Source organism: Echinococcus granulosus, assembly GCF_000524195.1.
Source record: "Echinococcus granulosus chromosome Unknown EG_S00009, whole genome shotgun sequence".
Taxonomy (NCBI): Eukaryota; Metazoa; Platyhelminthes; class Cestoda; order Cyclophyllidea; family Taeniidae; genus Echinococcus; species Echinococcus granulosus.
The window spans coordinates 1,012,143-1,027,501 of NW_020170389.1; the positions used below are offsets into that span (position 1 = coordinate 1,012,143).

A 15,359-nucleotide genomic window follows, 5' to 3' on the forward strand; every position below is an offset into this window, starting at 1 on the left:
AAACTAAGGAATGGCTTTCACTTGTTATTTTCCTTTTAATATAGGCGCTTCCATATGTGGCACTGTTGATTCTGATGCTTTTTTTCATCTACGCTGTGATCGGCATGCAAATGTTTGGCAAAATAGCTCTTAATAATCCCGACAGCGCGATAACTGTGAATGCGAATTTTCAGACTTTTCCCCAGGCTGTCTTAATTCTCTTCCGCTCAGCAACCGGTGAAGCCTGGCAGGACATTATGTTCAGTTGCGCTGGCGGTAGGTTGAACCTTACCCAATATCTTAGAAAATGAGCGATTTTAATCTAGTTTTCGTGCATTAAGGAAGTTACTTTCAATTCCGATTAATTTTTAGCGTTATTTTTACTTAGATTTTGTATTTATGTCATTGAAGTTGGGATCGTCTAATGTCTCCATTATTGTGTATTTTAAATGAGTTGTACAAATTGCTGCTGTTAAATTCAAATTCCTTCAAAGTACTACCTTCGATTGTTTATTCCGGAATAATGTATTTCAGTAGCCAGGTGCCAAAGGCCCGACAACTGCGTGGAGACAGCTGTCTGCTATTTAATTCATGTTTTAGAACTTTACTAGAACGACCCTAAATGCATATTTAGCATTATTCTATCCATTAAGCTACTTTCTTTTGGGATTTTTTTATTAAATTTTTTAGTTTTTTCTAGTACTTTCAATCGCTTTATCAGGAAGCGCACTTCACCTCCCCTGAATAGTTTGCTTTACTTTAAAAGCAACTTTAGAATACCTCCAATTCACAAGGATTTATTAATTGTCTCAGCTGTTGCTCCTGCTATTTTATGTTATAAAGATAAAACTTGCATTTTAGTACCCAAACCTTAGAGCACGGGGAAGCATTAAAATCAATCGCACGTCTTCACCTAATTGAGGAATAACCACCGCTGAAATAAATGCATCACTTCTCGTATTAGGCGTTGCATGATTGTGAATATCTGTCCGGATTGTATTAGGGTTTCACTTTTAATCTGGGTCGATCGAAACCTAAAACAGGAAAGCGGATTGAAAGCGATTTTATTCTGGAAGGCTGGGATGTCGATGGCCTCTAAACTATTCTTTTTTGAACCATTATCTCGATTCTTCCCGTAGTTGAGGGAAATGGATAGATGAAACCCATTAGTACTCACTATTTTTACTCCGTTACATGAATTATTTGCTGTGTTTACTATATTTTTAGGCACATTGAATAATTCACATTGTTGCCGTGTAGATGTCATGTGATTCCAAAGAAATTATGGGTATCAAGTGCAGTGTTCACATTTCAAATGCCAGTCATGTTTATTAAAACTTCAGACCAAAGTTTGGGTCTTGACAAATTTCAAGTCAAATAGCACGTAATTTCAAAATAATGCATGATTCACCTCTGCACTGTTTCAGAGACGGATCCGAAGAATAATACTCTAGTGCTAGTTATAAAGTTATTGCCGTCTAAGTTGTATCTTAACTGTTCTAATTGGCACAACAAACACTGGCCCCCTTCACCGTTTTGATGATCATTTGGTAAAGTTCTGGTTGTGTCCCTGTGATAGGTGAAGATGCTTGAGACCAACATAGGTACAAAAAATTGTTCAATCCTGATTACCACATAATTGCGTTACAAGACAATGGGAATGTTAGTCGGTAATTCAAATTTATGGATTCGCTTTCTTAACATGCGACTGGAACAAGGGGGTCATTTTAGGTCTTTCCTCTAACCACGTCATAAATTGAATTGCAAGATTCCTTAAAACATGCTGGTGATCGGTACTGTTAATGGTTTCTGACGGATTTTTTTTCTAATAAGTGATTAGTAATTTATGTAGAAGTTATTCAGGAGTGGGTACAGGAGTCGTACGAAATCCGGATTATTTTTAAATTACCTTAGACTTTTAATGCATATAAACTCCGTTTAAATTGGGAAACATTTCCTTACAGTATCATGTGATTTACTACACGTCATTGCGCCCTGTTATCCTCATAGCTTGGCTCTTTTTCCTCCATTTTCACACTACCGCCAAATCGATGTTTCATCACGGGGCTGGTGTGCTACAGAGACGGCCTATTGCGACAAGCAGTCAGATGAGAGTCGAACAGCCGTGGGAGCAACAGATCGCACAGTCTGTGGCTCTGCCTTCGCGTACCCATTTTTCATAAGCTTCTACATCATCTGCTCGTTCTTGGTGAGTGCAATCACTATTTCCAGGTTATCCTAATTTCCTCCTATAACTAGCGCAAACTGCAGAGGATCATTGACTGGTTGCATTCAAATTGGTAGAAAGTTTTGAATGCAACATTCAATTTGGTCAAAGTATTTAAATTAATACTGAAGTTAATAGTAAAATATGTTTTTTGATTTTCTGGTAATCTAATAAAGCCCGTATTATTATGATAGCTTAACATTGGCTATTGCGCATTAATAACGTTCCTCTGAATGGAAGAAGTGTGTTGAAAGGAGCACAAACTGCATGTTAAATATGATCTGTGCTGGTGTCCCTTTTCATCTTCGGATACATTAGCAAACTCTTTGATTCGGTAAGTTTATTAAGATATTTTGTTTCCACGTGAGCTTTGGCGGTAGGGTAGGAAAGAGCCCAATCAATTAAAAAACAATATACCACGATAAAACTTAGCAAGCTCAACTAAGCTTAAGCATGGTAGCTGTTTGTAACGAAATATGTGTTAATTTTTCTTACATTATCATCAAAATCAAGGGATCGGGTATTGTTAATGAGGATTTTTGATTGTTAACGCATGAATGCCCACTCACTGGAGCAGGCGCTAGTAGTAGTGTATTGTTGGTTATACATGTTTAAATATTGCACACTGCCGTTATTCAAATAAGGATGGTTGTTCAACTTTTGTAAACCACTTTACACTTATATCAGATGTGTGAATGACTGCGGTTTTATATGTTAACAATTCCGTTTTTCGAGTTGATGCTGCTCTCTAATAAATGTGATACCTTCCTTCAAACGGCTTGAACATTAAGGACTTAGAGATATCGTTTTATGGCAGTGGTCGGTTGAAATGTTTTTCACTGACCGCCTCCTAATTTAAAACGTTCTGACAGCACACTTGATTTCACGAGTTCCAAGGGGTTTATTTTGAATTTTTGCTTAAATGTTGTTTCTTCTCCAAGGCTCTCATGATGTAACAAATTTTTGAAATTGCACCTTGATCAATCGTAATCCAATCGAGACACACTGAGACTAGAGTGAAACGTCTGCAGATACGAAACAACTACTCACTTGCAAGCAAACCCTTTACATATCAAATATACATCATTATCACCGAGTAATAATCGAATGACTAATGACCTGACCATGTGCAGTAGCACCACCTTGTTTGTCTGTATTTAAATAAACGATCCTCAATATCTATTATCATACAAACGTGTCACATTCCATTTAAAAATTATTCTTGTTTTAAGCTTAAACGTTCTCGGTAGATCTTCACAGGAACGGAAGGATAAGCTTACCGATAAATTTAAAGCTACAACTTTGATGGACCATCTTTGAAGCTTTTAAGCATCAGTTTAAGTCAACAATGAAGCGGTTTATTGCATATTAAATAATTTTGACCCTTGCGCTAAAGTATTTCCTATCAATAAATCGTTTTCCATTAACGTCTTTAGCAGGTACCAGACCTTTAGACGAATATAGTAGTGTTGTCTTACTTAGATCATGAGTACGCTGTCAGTACGCCGTACTGACAAGACGGATTTCTTTTCACATTCTTTCCAATTTCCTGCGATTCTGAGGCCAGATAGAAGCTAGTTGAAAGCGTATTATTTAACGGCAGCCGATGCATACTCGTGCGTTTTTTACTTAATTGTAAACCTTTTACTTTTGGGAGCGTAACATTGCAATTTGGGCTTCCAATTAACAGTGTTAAGTGAAAAATCTCAATATTTGTTTTTGTGCCCCCTTAGATTATAAATCTGTTTGTGGCTGTTATCATGGATAACTTCGACTATCTTACGCGGGATTGGTCAATTCTGGGGCCGCATCATCTGGACGAGTTCGTTCGGCTCTGGTCTGAGTATGATCCTGAAGCTAAGTAAGATCCATATTTTTTTCTAGAAAATGTAGGACATTCTTTAATGGAGATATAGTTTAGGATTTTCGTTGTTATCATCCATGCCCATCTTTTTAGAGCAGTTTAACAATGAATTGATTTTCTAGTATGCAAAGTAGTATATCATTGATCGCCGATCATTCTAAAGACAATAATGCAGTTAATCTTGCAGATTTTACTAAAGTTTAATGTGCTATTTATTCCGTTTTATGATGTCTCAGCAGTGATTAATTTTATACCACTAGGAAGGTCTTGAGGAATCATGCGATGCAATACAATTCTACACCTTCTTTTAGTGCTCTGTCTAGAAACCGTGATTTCAAGATATATACAGTGGGCATTTATCGTATTCCATTTTAACTTTCTAGGAATTTTCCATTTAGTATGGAAGGAAATGTCACTCATTAGTCGTGCTTTATCCAACTACTTTTATTCTGCAAACTTCCAGAGATAGTGCAAGTATTTGATGAAAGTGTGGTATGCGCAACTGATGTATTTTTTCTATACTTCGTGGGGAAAGGGTAATGTAGGTCTTTTGCATCGCGATGTCTATTCAGTAAATTTTAGTACATTTCTCTCTAGTGAACTTAACTCGGTTATTTTTTATGCAAAATTCTAAAATATTGTTAGACCGGACAAAAATATGTCTTTTAGAGGAAGAATCAAACACCTTGACGTAGTGACTCTCCTTAGAAAGATCTCACCTCCATTGGGATTCGGTAAACTGTGTCCACATCGAACAGCGTGTGTAGTGAGTTCAATTTGGTTTTCTTGCCAACCTAATATAGTTGGCTGAAATTAGAAAATAATTTATGCCAAATGTGACCAAAATTACCGGTTATGGATTTGTTTTTGCAAAGTAATGAACTCTTGATTTTTGAATGACTTTGGGTACAACATAAGGTAGACAAGGACTAGCGTTTTCATTCCAATTTTTAGTTTTATTTTTTTTTGAAGCATTGTGTATATGAGGCGTAGTGGGTGAAGCTAACCCACGGGATTTGCCTTTAGACACTTGTCCGAATGAATATGCCACTAAACAGCGATGGGACCGTTATGTTCAATGCAACCTTATTTGCGCTTGTGCGGACCAATTTGAAGATCAAGACAGAGGGTATCTCCTTTCCTTTCTTCGCGATTTTAGTCCGTTTTCTTTAAGTTCTTTTTGGTGGAATTTAATTGTACTAAAATGTGTCATCGTTGCGAAGTTTATTACTTGAAAACTGCTATTTTAAGTTAAAACATATATCTATTTGCCAATGAATTTCTGATCGAAACATTTCCGCATATTCCGTCTTCTCGATTCATTGTACAAATTGAGGAAAACAACTAATGCCAAAACCTAGTTCTCAACAGCTACATGAACGTTTTTCTGTTTAAATTGTTAATCCAGGAAAACAATTATTGGCATTTTTATTGCATTTTATTTTTTTTCGGATGTATACAGTTTAAACTACTTGGAAGGTGTTTCAGTTCTCGATTGGTACTCTCATTTATAAAACATTAAAAATTTCGACAACGCTTTTATAGAAAATTTATCAAGGTCTAATAATCAGCAACTAAATGTGGAATTCGCTCGGTTGCGCAAAAGTGAAACACTTTGATTTCTGATAGTACAATTTCTGGCCAAAGTTGTTGAAATGTGTCCTGACCACGCCCATATTTCTCCTGATTCATTCTCTCTGCTGGAACATTATAATGTCCGGCTTCACGAAATACATCTCGTTTACTCGCAGGATCTACACCGGATCAGTTGAACGAGGAACTTCGAGCCGTGATAAAGAAGATTTGGAAGCACACCAGTCCCAAGCTGCTTGATCAAGTTGTTCCTCCGGCTGGTAGTAAGGTTCAAAATGTTCAATAAAAAATTGGTACTTTTCCGATTCACCACATGCCATCTAGTTTGGATTTTGTGGGAAACTCCTACGGATTAAAAATTAACTAATTTAATCAGTCTTGAAGGTCATTAGTGCCTAGGTGGAGCGTGAAATTGTGGAAACTACACCAGGCTTATCTTTAATCTACGACATCTAGGGTGTCTCATGAACAGGTTTCTTTAATCCAATTGCTTTGTCATCCAGTAGTGCACTTGGTCTGGTTACACGATCCATTCTCTGTGATGGCGACCACGCTCAATTCCTTTGAGATGGTACAAAATCAGCCAATGTATCTCCCACCGTGGTCGTGGCCCATGAAATCTCCCCTTGATTTCACTATACAGCTAACTACAACAGTTTAAAACTAAAACTCTTACTAATCAGATTGCTTTTATCTGTTCTTTCAATTGTAGTGCTCATAACACCTCTTAAACCCATTTTAATGCACTATTCTCTGAAAATCGCAAGTTGTGCATGCATCTGTTCTTTGGTCTGTTCGTCTTGGTTTTAGTTTTTGTCAGTTGGAATTCCACATCAAACTTTTGGATGGCACTTTTTACATTATATCACTCAAAGCAACTATCGACATTGATCGTCACATCATGGCACTATTCATCTAATGTTTAAATTCTAATTCGTGTTCAAGCCTTTCGTTTGTTTCTAAGAGCAAAGCAACGGTGGAGTAGCCTTTAACCCTGCACTAAGATTCAGGCGATCGCCCCAAAGCCTATGCAAATTATTGCATTGTGAGTAGATCCACATGAAAAAAGCACTTTAGCTAGTGTTTCACTTGCCTAGGAGGAATTGTCGGTATATTACTCAAAAAGTGAGGTAGATAGGATTTAAAGGCGGTATATGGTTATTTTTTCAAAGGCCATTTAACTAAAAGAAAGACATTTTTCTGTCCATGAAGCAAATTGGATTTTATTGACCATGAAGTTTCGCTGGCACAACCCTTCCGAATTCGTTTTCGTCCACTTCCTTGGCGTGGTGAGGCTAAATTTCCGCATTGGCGACATTGGCTTACATTATCTAAATTTAATGTGAGAGAGTACGTAAATACATTTCATGTTACATTGTTTTCTGATAGTTTTAAAAGTCGTTTTGACTTAGACTGTTTACCTTCCCTACTTTGTTCGAAAAATTTTGAACATCGACTTTACGTCCCACCCAAAGTGTATCAGTCAAAAAACAGTATTTGTAACAATCGTTACGTATACTATCAGCACAGTTGGGTTAATTTCGCTACTTTTTGGATTTTCGCTCACTAGAATGCCAACTCAGGAAACTAACTGGTTTTGGGTATTTCAAATATAAAATGTAGCACCCATATTTTTTGTGGTCGAGGTCCCAATTTTGGAGGTATTAATCCATATGTATTACCCGATTTCATCCTCACAAAAAGCAACGTCCTTGTGAACGGACCACTTTAGTAAGTTGTCTTACAGTTCCCTTTTCACACTCGGTGATTGACACTACAGATCATTATCCCACGACAAGCGAAAATATCGGGAGTATCGCGATGTGTAAATTGAAGCATTGCAAGGGAATTAGCTATTTCATTTCAACTTTTAAATTCCACCAAAAGTATTCATGGCAAAAGGTAATAACCTCTTTAAGAACAACTACAAATGTAATGGGACACTGTAGCCTTTCCATTGCAAAAGGGTCGGTCCATGCAGCTTGAAATCTATGAATATTAAATAGTTTAACTTGTCGGATCATCTTAATCGGATTTTCAAGCATTTAAGATTTGGTCCTTGAAATCATTTGATTCTCATATCTTCTACATATTCCCATTAATTTAGGCACGCAGTTACAGATCCTCCTGAAATTTCTGGCAAAAATATTCTGCACCAACGCCTTTGTCTATTCTAAATTGCATTATGAGGGTGACATATTCACTTTTGCTCAAGCCTATTTTAAGCCGCATTAAACGCATTTTTATAACAGTTTAAACTATGAAAATCGTTTTTAACAATAAAACAATGGATTAGTACTTGGGAAGCACTTACAAACAAGTGTCCAATCGTTCTTTATCATCTCGCTGTCGTTGTATTGCATGCAAAAGCAGGAGCGGAACCAATGTTATCACGTCAATGATTCAAGCTGCCAAGGCAGTAATCTGGTTTTATTGTTTTCTTAGGCAATGACGATGTTACTGTCGGGAAGTTCTATGCAACATTTCTCATTCAAGAGTGGTTTCGTCGGTGGAAGCTAAAGAAGGCTGAAGAGCACAAACACCTTCCATACGGCCAGGTGATTCATGTCTCTGAAACAACTTTATTTTAACCGCAACTGATGTAGCTCGGTACAGTGGCTGTTTGCGTACAGTTTTGAAGAGTATATTTTTCATGGTTTTCCGTCAATAGTGGATTCTAAACTTCAGTCATAAATACTTTAGTCATTTGCAATATTAGTCGAACAGAATACCATCTGTAGTCTAGCTAGAACAATCCTTTTTTTACCATTTTAGCACAAAAGACATTCAATAATGCCTTTTCGGGTGAGTAATTCGGTTTTGACCGTTCCAATAAATTAAACGAATGCTTTTTGAGAATGAGTAAAATATTGCTTGAGTTTAAGAATTAATTAATTCACGAGTCTTTGTTGCGATGGTTTTACTGTCAGGTATAGCTATTTTAGTACGTCTGAGAGTCATACCTACCAGGACTCAATATTATTTCTCACTTTTTTATCTTTGAATTAAGAGTATTTTGCTCCTCCTTGCAAGCCTTCTCCCTTCTCTTTGAGTGTAGAGATTCATGATTTCTTGTTTTTGAACACGCTTTTTGCTGTCTTTGTACACGTTGAAATCTTCTTCCAAACCCATGGGAGTGCAACTCACCTTTTTGGATTAATGTGATACCTTGTAAGAATATCAATTAATCTACTATGGTAACGTTTATTATGTCTTTTACGTTTCATACCGTCCTTCTAGCTCAAAATTCTGATCAATTAGACATTATGGTTTTGGGATGTAGTGGCATTTTCGAAATGCGGGCACTATTATCTATTTTCTTGAAAATTATCTGCGCTTCTTGGAGCTTTTCTCCTCGTTACACTGCTGAATGCCCCAAACGACTTCTTGGCATTAGTTGGAAATATCAAAATGATATAGTGTGGGCTTTATTCCAGTGTGCAGTTGAAAAAGGGTAAGGCGTTAACGCTCCTACCCTTTCTTGATTTAAGTTCACTTTTGCACAGTTCTTCATACTTCTCCATATTTTTTCATTGTATCCAATTTGCAAGGCCAATTAGACTAATAAGAAACTATATTTTACGTTAGAAATGTTAAATGCTTTACCGATAACATAAAGGTCTTATTGTCAACCTTTCCTTTTGGTAGTCAAGTCGCATGTCCCCTCTTTAAACTGGAAAGAGGATGATTATAAATTACGGGAAGATAATGATTCTGAATCCAGTATTAAAACTAAGTCCGGTATTAATTCATATAGTCGAATAATTTTGAAGTCCTATCGTCTTACGAATTCGCACTTTCGTTACTGTTCTAATTAAGTTACATGTATTCAGATTTATAAATCTTCTGCTTCAGTAATAACGTCGATCTTTTCTATTATTTAGGGGCGATCTTTAATGCATCCTGAAGAAGAAAAGGGTGGTGGTTCTTCTGCGAGTGATGATAAGGTAAAGTTCTTTTCCTCAACGGCCACCTCCTCTGTAAAGGGCGGTATTGATGACAAGTTCAATGCATGTTTAAACAGTGCTGCTGTTTGAAGTACAGTTGTCTGTCCTTAGATAATTGCTTCATGCTTTCTAGAATCGTCATAAATGCATTTCATTTCCTCGAAAAACAAGGATTTCATACTCTACCAGATGCTAACAATACCTGGTCCCTTGGTCGACTATAATCTGCTGTCCCAGAGCATGGCTCAACTCACCCCCTGGAAAGCTCGTTAAACTAAACTTTAAATGGGCGCTGGATTAGCAATTAAGAAAATCTTTACTTCTACTGCTTCACACGTCGATGGTCTGTTACAGATGTGCTAACCCTCCTTAGGCTTGAACTCCCATAATGTGCTGAGAATTTTCTAATCTTTTATGATTTTATTTACTTCAAGCTTGCGAATGTCAGCTTTTAAGGAATGATAAAACTCTATTGATGTCCGGTTCCCTAGCTTTACATCCTCTGGGGAGGATCTCACAATAGATATCCTTTCAAATTTTGTACTAGTGAAAATTGGCGAAAAATTTTACCCGCTCGTTATTTAGAGGATCCTCAACGCCCACCCCATTTCGACCCAAATTTGTTCATTTTATAAAAATTGCGAAATCTTACAATAGATTTTGCTTTATTTTACTGCATTTTAAAGTGTGCTATCACTTTATACGTTTGTCACTAAGTAGCGTCGTGTTGTACAATTTACTGGTTGCTCGTAGGACGGTGAAAGCTGGCGCTTTTTCGCAGCGCATTTTGCATTTAGGACACCAGCCTACAGTTTTTGAACAAAAACCTAAAAACTTAAATTCATAAGTTTTTGCCGTTTGGTTGCCCATGGAAAACTTTTATGGTCTTCGCTTCTTCATGCATGTCATAAACGAGTAAGGCGGATCCAACTCCTGCTCTTTTTATAATCATGACTTACTATCTAACCATTTTAATGTGGATTGCTTTTTATGATCAATGAAATGTGAACCTCCTTGACCTAACAAAGTGCAACCAAAACGCAGTCAGCACTCCTACTTCAGAAAAATTAGCTTTGCCTTTGGAAAAAGGTGGAAGTATTTATTATGTGCATGTTTGGGAGTAGTAGGACCAAATGGCTTGTATTCTTTTTTAGCGTCAAATGAGTCTTCTAGGTTCAATGATGCATGCGTTACAAAGGGTTGGCAGTTACAGGAGATCTTCCAGCTCGCCCCAAAGCTCTCCAGCACCGGCGGGAGCCAACGGCGCCAACACACCTGCTCCCCCATCTCCTTCAAAGCCTCCTGTGATTGGTTCTAGTGGCACTCCCACGGCAGAGGCCTCTCGTGTTCGTAAGGCACCACCGACCTTGCAGGTGCCCACAATCAATCAGGCTCCAAAAGAAATCTCTTTCCCCAACTCTATCGACCAGCGAAAGGTACCATTGGGGTACAAGGGTGTCAGTTTCGAGTTCAAATCGTTGAAAGTCTGCTGTTTCATTAATTGTAAGCCGTTCACCAACGACCTCATTCAAATTGCCAATTTTTTTTCCTATTTTTAAAAGAACACATGGGATACGTTGCAAGCCAGGGATCCTGATATGACTGAACCCAGCAGTGAAATTTCAGAGGCAATTCCTTTGAAGCAGCCATATGGGACGCGAAAGGAACTAGGAAATCCTTCCAATGTTGCTCATGAACAGTCATACGCTTATCGTCCATCGGTTATTCAAAGAATCGGGCCCCTTAACCTCCCAGTGTACGTTTTCGTTCTTACTAAGCGCTACATTTTCAAGATAGGAATGCATTGCTTGTATTTTTGTTGCGTGCTTGATAGGCGCATGTGTGTGAGATTTTATTGAGGGCAACTCTTTCATTTTATAAAGCACTAAGTACCTCAACATTTCTGGGTGATTTAAATGACTACCAGCTGTTAATGAGTCGAGTTTAAAAGATAAATTTAACCCACACAGTTTATTTTTTACAAAGCGCAATTACTTCGATGATCAACATTACCCTTTGTGACCTGTATTCATCGATTTCATAAATGAGTCACTGTTGATTGTGCCTTTATTACTTACCTGTTTTTTATGTAAGATTACCGGCATCTATGGGCAATCGAGAAACAGCTTCCAACAGCTCGAAAATTCTCTCACAGGTAAGTCTTTCAGTCTTCATCTACATAGACTGTTATTTTTGAAAATAAATAACTTCATTGTTTGCACTCAATTAGCATGCAAGTACAAAACTTTATTCCGCACGAATGAAACCGGACTTTAAATATGCCATTTTTAAAAATGGAATAGAATAAGCGGGAATCTCTAATTCCAAAAATAGGTTTCTTTCCGTAAATTGGCTATTGAGAGAAAGTACGGCAAAGTGAGGCAGCCCTAAAATAGCGGCGAGGGTCGACTTCACTTCTTCTCTTCGACTTGTGAATGCGTTTTGTAGCTAACTGGTGTCAAAGTGTTCGCCCTTTCGTGTGCATACAGCGAAATCTATCCCAGGAGGCCCTTAGGATAAACTGAATTTTATGCCTGTATGTTCTCTACCTCTCCAGGCTTTCGAACTGCCATTGCCGCAGTATGGAAACTACCAGCCACGAAAATTAAGTTCAGTTATTCCCAGGTTAATGAAGAAGAACATTGCCAACGTGGTGGGTACAAAATGTGTTGATAGGTGAGTCTAGATTGCTCTTTTAGAATCAGTAAAGTTGTTGAAAAGAAAGCAATCAGGAGATTTGATCGAAATGTGTTTGAATATTAATCCAAAGTTTTTATTTTGTGTCTATGCGTTGTCACAGCTCTTTTTCCAGCATGAATATGGCAGTTTATTACTGCGTAGCAGATGCTTTGACATCAAAGGTACTAAGTTTGTAAGTTAGTGCAATGAAATAGAATGACTCATTAATGATCCACTTGGCTCGACAGCACAAATTTGTCATTTGATTTGAATCTGTACAACCTACTAAAGGAAAGTGAATGCCAGTTGTCCCTCTGAACGATATGCCTATGTGAAAAAGCTGGACCATGGGAGGAAGTACCCTGACAACTCCGATGAAGAAGCTCAAAAGAACGAAAATGTCCACCTTCTCCATTTTTCCAAAATGGAACCCAGGTTCTCTCGAGCGTTGGGGGCGCCTGACACAGTAGGACCTCTTCTCGACTTTCAGAAAGACATTGAGGTTGTTGATAATAGTTTTGGTGAGGAGCTGGAGACAACGGTGATGCCGAAAGAAGCGGAGGAGGAACTGGATTTCGATGCCTCCTACTTCTCTCGTGGTGATACGCCTAGCCCCGCACCGTCAGTTAGTGTTCCCTCCTCTACCTACGTTTTTTCCGGCTTTTCAAAATGGGCTGGTGGTTTGGAAAGGGAGGACAGACAGATGCGTGGACCACGCAAAGCGGTAGGTCAAATCGTCCGTTGCACTCTGCATCACAGGTGATGCTTAGATTTCAACAATTTAATATTATCGGAAAGATAAAAAATACCTTAATCTGGACGAATGGCTCATAAAGCGTTTTCACTACAATTTATGTGATTAACGATAATGACGCGATAACAATGGCAAGTATAAGTATGGGACACGAAAGCTGGCTTTTGAACACAAAACTTACAAAATGAGTTCAGTCTCGGTGTTTTAAAAGGTGAAATGCCCATTAAAGCCAAGTAAGAGTCTTATGCTATCAAAATCTAGCCTCTTTTTTACTCTATAAGTCAGATATCATGTGTGATGTAAACATTTGTTGCTGAAACGGTAAACTGCTATTTTGTGATTTATCATCTTCATTACCATTATTTTCCTAATAAAATGTACTTGGGGCCCATTTTGCGTAATTTGTAGATGAAGTCGCCCACTTCCTCTGAGGGGCGGAGTCACCGCCGGCAGCTGCCTTCAATTCCAGATAGCCTTCAACGCCATTCTACACGGGAGGAGTATCGGCCTTCAACACATTCCCTCGACACTGCATGGTCAAGGTCAAGCGAGCGGAGACAAAGGCAGAGGTCAGACTCACCTGGAGCCTGGACTATTGCCCACACACCTACGATCTTCAAAAGGGAGGTATTTATTTTTTGACTCACCATGCCTACATTGCCTTCTGGAAAGTATTAAGGGAATCGTGGTATCAAATATCTTGGGTTAGGTAATGATGAATAAATCATAGATATTCATCAAAGATTATTTAATTCACCTTACTTTATTTAACCCTTTCTCCTTTCCTTTTTTATCTCTAGCTTGAATTTCCTCGCGAAACCCTCCATAATATAAGTGGAAATTAAGATATAACTTTAATTGTTAAGCTGAAGTTTCTACACTGGATTCTACAGAATCGTAATCCTACAAAGTATCATATGATGCGTAAAACTGTCAGTGGGCTCTAAAAAATCATGGAAGACTAATTTAACCTTCAAAGCATCGATGAGGAGATATTCCGTTTATCTTAGGTGAAATTTGCTATAAAACTATACTGCCTGTTGTTAGTGTGTGAGTTGTTATCAAATCTCAAAGAATATCATACGAGATAAAGGAGGTGACAAAGATATCTTCTTGCATACCCGTGTTTCAATTGTAACTTCTTTAACGCATTTCATCATGGGAACGCTTGGAAGTATTCTTAGAGGTAACAAATATAAAAGTGTGTTGCAGCTAACCCGTATTTCTCATTAGATTCCAAATATTTCAGTTCATAGAGTTGCTCCATTTCATTCAAATCATTTTTTTAATATCAATCCGCCAATTGGAGCGCTATTAATCTCAGCTGGACATTTTTTTCACGAAATATCCTTCCCACTGACAAATTATTTTACCGGAACAATCTAAAACTGTAAGAATAACCTCTCAATGGCAAGTATATTTGTTCGTGGGTAACTGCAATTGTATTTCCCTCTGTACTGAGCTCAATCTTCGACTCGACGGGAGTAACGACACAAAGTACGAGGAGAACGACGACGATGATGTATTCTTCGCCTCGCAATTCAGCGAACTCAACCGAACCAACTTGAGTCAACCGATCACACCGCACTACGGCACTCTTGAAAGCTATGACTTTCAGTCCATGCGGCGGAGACCACGTCAGATTCTGCAACACAGTTTTATCGACAAACGCGTATGTTTAAGTTACTTCAACTCTTCGGTCTATATCGAGCTTCGATTTATCAGGATTACTAACTTTACTTTAGGGAGCGTACGTATTGACTCACTTTTGCGCTGATCGAAACCATTATTGCACTATCTTACTTGTTAGCTGATGACGGTAACTTTCTGTTTCCTTGATGTTCCGGTTTTGCCACGTCAGCCCTTTTGCTTTCAAATAGCAAAATAATGCTAGGATTAGACCTGAGGAAACATTTTAGCTATCTGCTTTTCTGAATTTGAATACTTCAGAGATGGGACGCTCCTTTTGAGCACCAATTCAAGCAGATGCCAAGCTGTGGACCACCTCCAACAATGCAGCAGAGGAACCACCAATCACCTCATGCGTGGAGCTATCGTCATCCGCCTTCTCTAGCACCGCCACCACAATCAATCCTGCATTCATCACATCTGTACACCCCCGAACGTAGCTCAATTCACCAAAGCTTTCAACTGCAATCTGAGCGGCATTGGCAGCAGCAGAATGCTGGCAGACCACTCGTGCACACCCGACCATGGCCACAGACCAATGGACTAGATCCCGGAACGTGGAAAGTTAATCATCCTCCTGTTCCGACTCCCAGCAAGTAAGTGACCATTTACCCATTTTTTAACTCC

At 38.4% G+C, this 15,359-nt stretch overlaps 1 protein-coding gene across 1 annotated transcript in view; it reads left to right on the forward strand. All coding sequences in view use genetic code 11, as the record gives it.

Moving 5' to 3' along the window:
* Positions 1–15,332, forward strand: part of EGR_02129 (Voltage-dependent calcium channel type D subunit alpha-1) — a gene marked incomplete at both ends in the record, with an annotated part of 41,880 nt that extends 26,548 nt beyond the window's left edge. The window contains 16 exons of the mRNA XM_024491378.1: positions 45–255; positions 1,944–2,188; positions 3,940–4,067; positions 4,740–4,836; positions 5,097–5,199; positions 5,822–5,926; positions 8,109–8,221; positions 9,548–9,610; positions 10,765–11,046; positions 11,173–11,366; positions 11,705–11,765; positions 12,168–12,286; positions 12,581–13,013; positions 13,452–13,670; positions 14,506–14,715; positions 14,994–15,332. Of these exons, the coding sequence (XP_024354231.1) occupies positions 45–255; positions 1,944–2,188; positions 3,940–4,067; positions 4,740–4,836; positions 5,097–5,199; positions 5,822–5,926; positions 8,109–8,221; positions 9,548–9,610; positions 10,765–11,046; positions 11,173–11,366; positions 11,705–11,765; positions 12,168–12,286; positions 12,581–13,013; positions 13,452–13,670; positions 14,506–14,715; positions 14,994–15,332 (2,922 nt within the window). The remainder of the gene's footprint in view (positions 1–44; positions 256–1,943; positions 2,189–3,939; positions 4,068–4,739; positions 4,837–5,096; positions 5,200–5,821; positions 5,927–8,108; positions 8,222–9,547; positions 9,611–10,764; positions 11,047–11,172; positions 11,367–11,704; positions 11,766–12,167; positions 12,287–12,580; positions 13,014–13,451; positions 13,671–14,505; positions 14,716–14,993) is intronic.
* Between the last annotated feature and the right edge of the window lie 27 nt (positions 15,333–15,359).